This window comes from Melanerpes formicivorus, unplaced genomic scaffold, assembly GCF_026170545.1.
Source record: "Melanerpes formicivorus ecotype bairdi unplaced genomic scaffold, bMelFor1.0.p_v2 SCAF_122, whole genome shotgun sequence".
NCBI lineage: Eukaryota > Metazoa > Chordata > Aves > Piciformes > Picidae > Melanerpes > Melanerpes formicivorus.
The window spans coordinates 522,043-533,062 of record NW_027142474.1 but is presented as its reverse complement, the minus strand read 5'-3'; the positions used below and the strand labels follow the sequence as shown (position 1 = coordinate 533,062).

At 56.6% G+C, this 11,020-nt stretch overlaps 1 protein-coding gene across 1 annotated transcript in view; it reads right to left on the bottom strand.

Moving 5' to 3' along the window:
* Positions 1–11,020, bottom strand: part of SALL3 (spalt like transcription factor 3) — a 34,071-nt gene that overhangs the window by 5,186 nt on the left and 17,865 nt on the right. Inside the window, 4 exon segments of the mRNA XM_068167702.1 lie at positions 1,267–1,417; positions 1,419–1,608; positions 1,825–4,267; positions 4,269–4,804. Coding sequence (XP_068023803.1) covers positions 1,267–1,417; positions 1,419–1,608; positions 1,825–4,267; positions 4,269–4,804 — 3,320 coding nt within the window.

The window sequence follows — 11,020 nt, the reverse complement described above, 5'->3', positions numbered from 1 at the left end:
GGACCTGCCCCCAGCTGGCCGTGTGGGGGGCACCACACCTGGCTGGAGAGCCTGAGCCCAGGAACGGTTCTGAAGCTCTCAGCACTGCACAGCCACTTGGGTCCTGGAATCAGGGAACGGTTTCAAGTTGGGAAAGAGCTCTAAGATCACCAAGTCCAACCATCATGATGCTCAGCCTGGTGGAAGCAGCACAGCCACCGCTGCACAGCACACGCTGCCCTGGAGCTCCTTCCTCCCTTGGGACAACTGCTCAGAGCTGAAACCTGCTGAGTTCAAGCAGGGCTGAACATCAGCCAGCAGTGTGTGCCCAGGTGGCCAGGGGGCCACCAGCATCCTGGCCTAGGTCAGGAATGGTTGGGCCAGCAGAAGCAGGGCAGGGATCGTCCTCCTGTACCAGGCACTGCTGAGGCCACACCTTGAGTCCTGGGTTGAGTTTTGGGCTCCTCACTCCCAGGAGGACACTGAGGAGCTGGAGCAGGTCCAGAGAAGGGCAACCAAGCTGGGGAAGGGTCTGGAGAACAGGGCTGGGCTTAGGAGCAGCTGAGGGACCTGGGGGTGTTCAGTGTGGAGACCTCATTGTTCTCTGCAGCTCCCTGAGGGGAGGCTGGAGCCAGCTGGGGGTCGGTCTCTTCCCTCTAGTCTCAGGTGAGAGGACAAGAGGCAATGGCCTGAGATGGTGCCAGGGGAGGGTTAGGCTGGAGATGAGGAACAATTTCTTTGCTGCAAGAGTGGTCAGGGACTGGCACAGGTTGCCCAGGGGGGTGGTGGTGGAGTCCCCATCCCAGGAGGTGTCCGAGAAACCTGTGGCCATGGTTTGATGGCCGTGGTGGCGCTGGGCTGATGGTTGGACTCCACAACCTTAGAGATCTCTTCCAAGCCTAAATGATCATTTTTCTCCTCAGTTTTTAATGGAGCAAAGCTAGGAATGGGTGGATTGAGACTGGATGTTAGGAAGAAGCTCTTCCCCATGAGGGTGGTGAGAGACTGGCACAGGCTGCCCAGGGAGGTGGAGGAAGCCTCATCCCTGGAGGTGTTTAAGGCCGGGCTGGATGTGGCTGTGAGCAACCTGCTGTGGTGTGAGGTGTCCCTGCCCAAGGCAGGGGGGTTGGAGCTGGATGATCCTTGAGGCCCCTTCCAGCCCTGGCAGTGCTGTGGTTCTGTGATCCTACGATTCCAGGTGCCTCAAGCCTTTTTTGCTTGCTTGCTTGTCTGTTTCTCTCCACCCCCACAGCTTCCAAGCCTTGACAGTGCCAGGTGGCCTCTTACCTTCAGGTTCCCCTTTGTGGTAAAAGCTCTACCACAGATTGTGCAACCAAAGGGTTTTTCACCGGTGTGGGTGCGCTCGTGTATCTGCAGCGCGCTGGCTGAGGAGAAGGTCTTCCCACACGACTGACAGTTGTGCTGCTTGGGGGTCCGGCGAGGGGGGGGGCGCCAGCATGGGGGCGATCCCCGGGCTCATCACTGTCTGTGGCGCAGCAGGAACCTGGATTCCAGCTGGGAGCGAGGCGACCTCGCCCAAAGAGATGGGCTTGCCGTGGCCGTTCACTTCCACTTTGATGGTGGTGGGTGCGGTGCTGGTGACCAGGCTAGGAGTGCTTTGGCTGGGACCTAGAGCAAAGTCGGGTTCAGAGAACTGAGAAGGCAGCTCCCGCAATCCGTGGGTCAGTAAGTGCTGCTTTAAATTACCCAGGGTGGAGCAGCCCCGGCCGCAGAGCCCGCAGACAAACGGCCGCTCCTTGGTGTGGCTGCGGTGGTGGATTTCCAAGGCACTCTTGCAAGCAAAAGGCTTGCCACAGACACTACACACGGGACTCGGACACTTACCACGCTCTCTGCTCAGGAACAGCAGGCTAAAGGGAGCCTCCTCTTTGATCGCCGGCCGGCCGGGGGTGCCGAGGATGGGGGTGGTGGCGGTGGTGGCGGTGGTGGAGGTTAGGTCCAAGGCGCCTCCGTTTTCGCTGGCGGGCGGGGGGCTGTCTGGCTTCTCCGTCTTGAGCTGGATCTCGGGTGGCTCCTCCTGGGTGCCGAGCCCCGGGGACTTGGATCTGAAGCTCTCGCTGTTGCTGTGGACGGGAGACAAAGCTTGCATGGAGGAAGAGGACTCGGACATGGCGGGGCTGCCCGCGCTCTGGCTCTCCAGGTCGCCCACGGCCGATGAGGAGTCGTTGCTCAGGTGGTCACTCTCCCCCGAGCCGTTCTCCATGGCTTTCAAGCCGGCCAGCTGCTGGCAGTTCATGACGGAGTCGATCATCTTCATCTGGTTCTCCAGGGCGGCGATGCTGGAGATCACGGACGGTGGTGAGGAAGGGCAGGACCCGGAGTAGGATATGAGGGGCTTGGAGGGGCTGGCCGCATCCTTCAGCTCTGGGTCCTCCTCCATCGAGTTCTCGTCGAGGTCCTCATCGAAGTTGCTCAGGGCATCGAGGTTCTTCTCGTCATAGGAGAGCTCCGAGTCCATGGCGTCCTGGAAGCCCTCTGGCAGCGGTGTGTTGGGGATCTGGCCCCCCATGTGCATCCGGATGTGCTGCTGGAGGACCACGGCGTTGGTGAACTTCTTCTGGCAGATGGGGCAGGAGTGCTGGACCCTCAGCGGTGGCTTGGCGCGGTGGACGCCAAAGTGGGTCTTGAGGTTGCCTTTCGTGGTGAAGGCACGGCCGCAGATCTTGCACTTGAAGGGCCTCTCCCCGGTGTGCGTCCGGTAATGCATCTTGAGGGCGCTCTGGCAGCTCAGCACGCGGTGGCAGATGACGCACTGGTTGGGGTCCGTCATCTTCTTGTCGATGTTCTCCACCAGCTGCTGCAGCTTGGAGGTCTCGGAGGTTTGCATAGAGTCTAGCAGGCCGCCGAAGGGGAACTTGGCCTTGAACTGGTCGGGGGCCGCCGGAAGCACAGGGGTGGGGAGGCTCGGCGTCGCCCCGCTGTCCGTGGCAGCTCCGGGGACTGAGGAGGCGGAGGCAGCAGCGGAGGCTTGCCCCAGGTCCCCCAGCCGCGTGCCCGCTGCGGGCAGGGTGACAGCTTCCCCCTTGGGCAGAGAGGAGGAGGCGCCCTGGGCGGGCTGTGGGGACTCGGCGGAGGCCGGCGCACCCGGCTCGGAGGCGTTGAGGCTGGGGGAGAGAGAAGTGCATTCGCTGGAGGCGGGAGAAGGCCTCTGGGGTGACCTGCTCATGGGAGTGATGCTGGGGGAGTCTCCATAGCTGTTCACGCCGGGGAGGGTGGGGGGCAGCTGGAGGCCAATGGAGGTGGGGACGGTGGGCAGGACGGGCTTGCTGTCCAGCCAGGTAGTGACCGGCTTCTCGGGGGGCAGCGACATCCCATAGGGGATGCCGGAGCAGGTGGGCACATTGTCGAGGTATTCCGGAACGGGGTAGGGGTTCATCTGGATGTGGGGGTACTTCTCTTTGTGCCTCTGGAAGTGGACTTTCAGGTTGCCCTTGGTGGAGAAGCGGTTCCCGCAGATGTTGCACTTGAAGGGCCGCTCCCCCGTGTGCGAGCGCAGGTGGATCTGCAGGGCGCTGTCGCTGCCGAAGACCTTGGCACAGAACCTGCACTTATGCTTGAAGAACGGGTCCTCGGAGCTGGCCTTGGGCTCGAACACCGACACGTTGGGGGGCTTGCCCTTGCGGTGCTTCATCAAGGCGGAGAGCGGGTCCAGCGCGTTGGCCGTGGCAGCGATGCTCACCAGCGGGTTGGGGAAGATCACGCTGCTGTTGGAGGAGGTCTGAGGTAGAAGTGGGTTTGGCAGGCTGGACACCGAGGCCAGGCTCCCGTGAGCCCCCAGCGAAGGCGGGGTCGGGGTGCTCTGGGGCTGTGCGGCACCGTTGGGGGCGCCGGAGGCGGCTGCGGGCGTCACGGACACGATGGCGCCAGAGGAGGAGGAACAGGAAGGGAGGCTGGGGTCAGACGGGGCGGAGGAGCCCCCGCCGGAGACGCTGGGGGTGCTGGCTCCTGACGTGGACCTGGTGAGGTGCTGGGAGCTGTCGAAGGCGGCGGCCTGGGCGCTGACAGCCTGCCCCACCATGGCCGGGGGGATGACGGCGGTCAGCTGGACGGCAGCGCTGGCGGCGAAGCCCTGCAGCTGGCTGGCCGCCTGCCCGGCCCCGCTCTGGGCGGCCATCACCGTGCTGAGGGTGGCCCGCAGCGGCTGGCGGTTCATCATCGCCACTTGGCTGCGGATCTGCTCGATCAGCTGCAGCTGGTGGATCTGCTGCTGCTGCAGGGCCATCAGCTGCTCCAGGATCATGGGGATGGCCACCGCCGCCACCCCCGCCGCCCACGCTGGCCGAGACCGCGCTGCGGGCCGTCTGCGAGAACTGCGCCACCGCCACCTTGGTGCTCAGCAGGGTCTCCAGCGTGACGTTGGTGTTTGGCATGGCGTAGCTCGTCACGGGAGGTGGCTCGGGGAGCTGAGGTAGAGGAGTAGCTGTAGTTGAGGTGCCCTGATTCTGGAAACCCTTCTCCGCGGGTGTTTCTACCTCCATCGGCTCTTCTTCCTTCTCCGCCGCCTTCACCTCGGAGCTGTCGTTGGCCTCCGCCTGGGCGCCGTCCTCGGCGGCTTCGCTCTCTGCCTGCTCGCTGGGGGAGCTGGCGGGCGAGGGCTCGGGGAACTCCTCGGCGGGCGGCGGGGCCGCCTCATCCTCGCTGACGATCAGCACCAGGGGGTTTTTGGTGCAGCTCTTCTTGTGCTCCAGGAAGTCCGTCCACTTGAAGAACTCGGCGCAGCATTTCTCGCAGACGTTGGTCTCCTCGCTCCCGCTCCGGCTCTCGTTGCCGCTGTCGCCGTCATCCGCTCCTTCTCCTGGGACTGCTGTGGGGGGGGGAAGGGTGGAAAAAAATCAAAGGATTGTTATCAGCCAAGGACTTGCAAGACAGCTCCGTGGTTAAAAATTTGGCACATCAGTACAAATCAATTCTTTTTTTTCCTTTATTTAATTGGGTACAAATCGCCCCCAGCTCCGGCCGCTTGCCGATGAGCCTCCCCCCCACACCCCCCCAGTCCCGCCCGCACGCTGCCGGTCCCCGGCTCTTTCTCACCTGGCTAATCATTTCCTCAGCACAAATCCATCAAATTATGAGGCGCTATCAATCGTGGACGCCGCTCCCTAATGAAATTCCATAGGAGCCATCGATTGCCGATGCTTTCATACCCATCGGCGGCACCTCGGCCGCCGGGCACGGAGCGAAGCTTTTCCGATGGGCTCATTAGGATTCCCCTTTACACCCATCGAGCTTCCTCGTCTCCAGCAGAATTAGAGATGCCTTTGCCAGTTCACTTAACATTGCTAAGCTAATCTGTAACCTTTCAAACTCAAATCAGCGCCTGACAGGGCACAACTGGGCTGGCTCCGACTCCACTACGGGTCCCGGGCCACCGAGATTTATTGTCTTTGTACAGTGTTGAGACATCAGAGCTGTAATGTAATTCCAGACAGCCTTTGGAATCAATAAGCATTTGTTTAACTGAAGAATTTCCAGCGGAATGAATTCATTTAGGAAAAGGGAAGGGGAGGTGGGAAGCACTTCCAGCAGTTTGACCCTTTTGACAAGGGCTTGTGGTGCTAGGAGGAGGGACAGCGGCTCTCAGCTGCAAGGGAGGAGGTTTGGACTCCAGAGGAGGAAGAAATTCTTGGCAGTGAGGGTGGGGAGACGCTGGCACAGGCTGCCCAGGGAGGCTGTGGCTACCTCCTCCCTGGAGGTGCTCCAGGCCAGGCTGGATGAAACCTTGAGCAACCTGGGCTGGTGGGAGGTGTCCCTGCCCATGGCAGGGGGGTGGAACTGGATGGGCTTCAAGGTCCCTTCCAACCCAACCTATGATTCTAAGTCTTCCCATCCCAAAGGCAGGCACAGAAATTAGCAGCACATCTGTTTTCTGCTGTGCTTGGAAATACTGCTGAAAGGGAACATTCTGCAGCCCCTAAACTGGATGCCCTACAGCACCACCCAAACTGAGCACCCCAAGACACCACACCACCTGAACTGGGTGCTCTACATCCTCACCATGGCATTCACATTATCCATACAGTAGCACTTGCTCAGTCAGATGTCCCTGTCCGTGGAGGGAGGAGGGGATTGGAACTAGGTGATCTTGAAGGTCCTTTCCAAGCCAAACCATTCTGTGATTCCATGATCTTGAAGGTCCCTTCCAAATCCATTCTGTGATCTTCAAGGTCCCTTCCAACCCAAATCGCTCTGGGATTCTATGATCTTCAAGATCCCTTCCAACCCAACCCATTCTCTGATGCTACGATCTTCAAGGTCCCCTCCAAATCCATTCTATGATCTCTAAGGTCCCTTCCAACCCAACCCATTCTCTGATGCTACAATCTTCAAGGCCCCTTCCAACCCAAATCTTTCCACGAATCTCTAGCAGCCCCCCTGCCATTAGGTGCTGTGCTGCGGCTGTCAGCCACTAGAGCTCAATTGATTTCCCCCACCTCTCCCCCCCAAAAAGCAAAAAGAGAGATTTATGACCCAGCCAGAAATGAGCTCTTTAAAGTTCATTTCCTCTGACCTGTTTAACACCAGGACGTTGGGAGTCAAGCACCCTGGTTTTCCTTTTTTCCCTGCCCCCCCCTTTCCCCTTTTGTACCTATTTCCATCTCTCCTGATAGAAAAGCTCAGCAAATTACATGGCTTGTGCCCTGGTGGAAAGCCCCACTAATTGGTTACACATGTTTAATTAGTGGTGTAGGCAGCTACTTCCTCTGCCTCCCGCTCCCTCCCTCCCTCCCAACCAGCAGCGCCTGAAACCGGTGGAATCCTAATTCGCACCTGATCAAATAGAGAGGGAGAGAGAGAGAGAAGGCTGCTCAGGGAGGGGAAAAAAAGACCCAAATCAACACACCCCAACATTGACAAATGTTGGGCTGTAGGGGCTTTTTTGGTTGGTTGTGGTGGTGGTGGTGTTGGTTTGGGGTTTTTTTTTGGTAGGCAATTACTCAGCTTCCGCTGGCCACCCTGGCCCAGAGCTGCTTTTCGTCAGCCCACAGGGAGCGAGCGGCACAGAGAAAAGAAAGGAATCAGATGAGCAGGAGGGGAGGAATGACAGCTGTAAATCAGGCCTGGGGTAGAAGATCCATTGGAGGACGTGAGAAAAAAGCAGCTCCCAGGCTTCTCATTAGATCAATAATTTATCGTTCTGGGTAACGAGAGAGCTTCTGCTGAAGAGCTCCAGGAGTTTCTCTCTCCTTTGTGCTGGGGAAGAATGCTCGGCCAGGGCCCTCTGCTAAGGTTTCCCTCCAGCTGCCAGGTTCTGTTTCCCTCTCAGAAGAGAGATGTGCTTTCTGAATCCAAGCACAAAACAAAACCAAAAAAAAGAAAGGACATGGGGTTTTTTTCTCCCCTTTTTCTGCAACCCCCTCCAGCTCCACTCTTACTTCACAGCATCAACACTCAGGCTGGAGCAGACCCTCAGCATCACCAAGGCCAACCCAGAACCCTACTCTGCAAGGCTCTGCCCTAAACCACAGCCCCAAGCACCACAGCCAAACCACCTTCAAACACAGTCAGGCTTGGGCACTCCACCACCTCCCTGGGGCAGCACATCCCAAGCCTTGACCACTGGGACCTACTTTCCAGTCTAAACCTACCCAGTCGTAGCTCGAGGCCTTCCCTCTTGTTTTACCCTGGATCCCAAAATAATTCCTCCTCTTCTTTTTATTTAAGCACTATAATTCCACATTAAAAAACCCAAACCAAAACACAAAAACCCCAAATCAAACCCACCAAAGTGAAAATTAAACAGGTGGCAATTAATGAGGCTCTACTAAATTCTGCCTTGATCTTAGAATGTTTGGTAGTCTAAATATCCACTCAGAGCAAGGAGTGCAGCCTGTGTGTGTAATGAGGTTGAGCGTAGCTGGAAGCAGAGACAGAGCTGATTTGTGTTGAAGATAGGCACAGGGAGCAAATACAGCATCCCAGCCTCTCCCTGCTGAAAGGAATGGCACAGCTTCTGCTGCCTTGGATGGGGCAGGATTGTCCTATTTTGGCGATAAGCAAAGCTGTGAACAGAGCCAGCAATGAATGCCTGAAACAGGAGATAGAGAAGATGGAGAAGAGAAGACTCCCAGGTGGCCTAATTGTGGCCTTCCAGTATCTGAAGGGGGCTGCAGGAAGGCTGGGGAGGGACTGCTCAGGATCTCAGGTAGTGATAGGACTAGGGGGAATGGAATGAAGCTGGAGGTGGGGAGATTCAGGCTGGAGGTGAGGAGGAAGTTCTTCCCCATGAGAGTGGTGAAGCCCTGGAATGGGTTGTCCAGGGAGGTGGTTGAGGCCCCGTCCCTGGAGGTGTTTAAGCCCAGGCTGGATGAGGCTCTGGCCAGGCTGATGTAGTGTGGGGTGTCCCTGCCCATGGCAGGGGCTTGGAACTAGATGATCCTTGTGGTCCCTTCCAACCCTGACTGATACTATGATACTATGATAAACTCAGCACTTAGCATTGAAGGCTGAGTTGAAACTCAGAACTCAGTATCAGGGGCTGACAGGAAAGTCAGAACAGAGCATTAAAGGCTGACAAGAAAGTCAGCACTCAGCATTACAGCAGAAACAGTTACACTAAAAAACCCAAAGGGACAAAATTATTTCCTTGTACACCATAACAGTGTAGCCTTGATGTGGTTCTGCTCACTTCCAACCCAGAGGTTTTTACAGAGCATTAACTATAAAATCACTTGGGGCAAAATGAGATGTCAGCTCTTCCAGCCTGCACCCAGCCCAAACTCCCTCCAGATTTCAGCAGGGAGTCTTGCCTGATACGAGGTGAGAAACCTGCACCTCTGAATGCTGTTTCTCAGCTTTCTACAGCATCTCAAGCTCATCATTTCCCTGCCCTCCCCCCCCCACACACAAAAATGAGGCTCTCAAAATCTGCCCCTTTCCAAAACCTGTCCCTTCCCCAACCCTGCTCCTTCCCCAACCTGTCCCTTCCCCAACCCTGCCCCTTCCCCAACCCTGCTCCTTCCCCAAGCTGTCCCTTCCCCAACCTCTCCCTTCCCAGATTTTAACCTCTGCTTGTGGGTGCATTTATCTACCCAGCTGCTCCCCACTAAAAGTGGACATTAATTCTCACTGAATTAGACTCTTTTCAGTTGCTATCTTAAATATCAGCATAAAATTCCACTGCTCTTAACTAGCTCTGAGGAAAACTCTTCTTCGAGTACTGCTGGAGGGTTCTTTTCCCTTTTCCCCCCCCCCCCCCTTTGGTGCTGTTGGGAGGGGGGAAGACACCAAAATGCAATTGCAGAGAGTCAAATACGATTTAAGGTTTCTGCGGAGAGAGCTGAAGCTGCTGCACTGTTTGGGCTGGGATCGATAGCTGGCAGCTGCTGCGAGACAGCCCCGGACTAATCCTTACTGCAAACGCTCTTGCAGAAACTTAACTATCACATCGTGGTAGGGGAAAAAGAAACCCAGCAGAGGAGGGAACAGAGAGAGTCTGCTGGGTGCAGGTATCCGAAGTGCACCTCGAGAAAGTCCCCCGCAAAGCCCCCTAAACCCAGCAGCTTCTGACCCATCCCCAGCATCCTGCCTCAGCCTCCGCGAAGGCAAACCGCGCAGAGCCCAAGCCAGCAGAACACCCAAGGCTCCTCTCTGCAGAGCCTTCCCCATCTCAGATGACTCCAACAGGTCTTTGTTTACGTTCCAGCTTTGCATTTTGATAGCTGGGGGGCTGGGGGGGGACGGATCCTCCACTCCTTCTCACTCCCAAGCTGCCGGCTCGGAGGCAGCGCCGCTACCTCCGAAGGCTTTCACGGGGGAGAGTTTCCTACTCCTTACTGCCAAACCTTGGACAACTGGCCAGGAGTTGCCTATTATCCTCACTCTTAGCATTCTTACTCTTCTGATTATTATTCTTGCTCTTCTTACTGTGGCTACTACCACTGTGACTACTAACACAAGCCTGCAAACCAGGAGTCCGAAAGCAGCTGCAGGCTGTGGCTCCTCTTCCACCTTCCCTACCTCTCTTCCACCTTCCCTACCTCTCTTCCACCTTTCCTACCTCTCCTCCACCTTCTCTACCTCTCCTCCACCTTCCCTACCTCTCCTCCACCTTCCCTACCTCTCCTCCACCTTCCTTACCTCTCCTTCACCTTCCTTACCTCTCCTTCACCTTCTCTACCTCTCCTCACCTTTCCTACCTCTCCTCCACCTTCTCTACCCCTCCTCCACCTTCCTTACCCCTCCTCCACCTTCTCTACCCCTCCTCCACCTTCCTTACCCCTCCTCCACCTTCCTTACCTCTCCTCCACCTTCCCTACCTCTTCTCCACTTTCCCTACCTCTCCTCCACCTTTCCTACCTCTCCTCCACCTTCCCTACCTCTCTTCCTCCACCTTACTCTTTTTAAACCTTTATTTTATCTCTTTCTTGCATTTTAGCTTTCTTTTTTAACCTCTATTTTATCTTTCTTTTTTTTTAACCTGTATTTTGTTTTCTTTTCTTTCTTTCTTTCTTCCTCCCCTCCCCCCCCCCCCCCCCCCCCCTTTTTTTTTTCACCCTCATTACCACTTTTCACCTTGCCTTTCACGAGAGCTTTCTCTCAGGCAAGCCCCGCACCCAATAGGCAGCGAGGGCCCCGGGCGCTGTGCAGCCATCCCCAAGGCAGTTTGCCCTCTGCTCTGGAAGGGAGAGGAGCTGAACCAGCAGCCAGCTAATGATTTCAGACACTCTACAGCCATCACCCAGCCCAAATGTGAGCGTTTACAATCAAAACAGGTATTATGTTCTGCACGAGGAGACAGCCTCATGATCCATGGATGTCAAAACCGAGATGTATAATGCATAAGCTCCCAGCAGAAACCCAACCTGCTGACGCCCACTGCCAGGAAGTATCAACATGAACCTGCTCAGCATTTCCAGAGAGCAAGCAGCCTGCTCCTCTAATTCATACACCCAAAGCAGCAGCAGCAGCAGTTTGCAGCTGGAAGATCCCTCATGAGGAAGCACAAGTGGGGATACGAGCAGCAGAGGTGTTGCTCCTGAGCCTTCACCATCATCAGGACACTTTCTGAAAGGACCAAGGA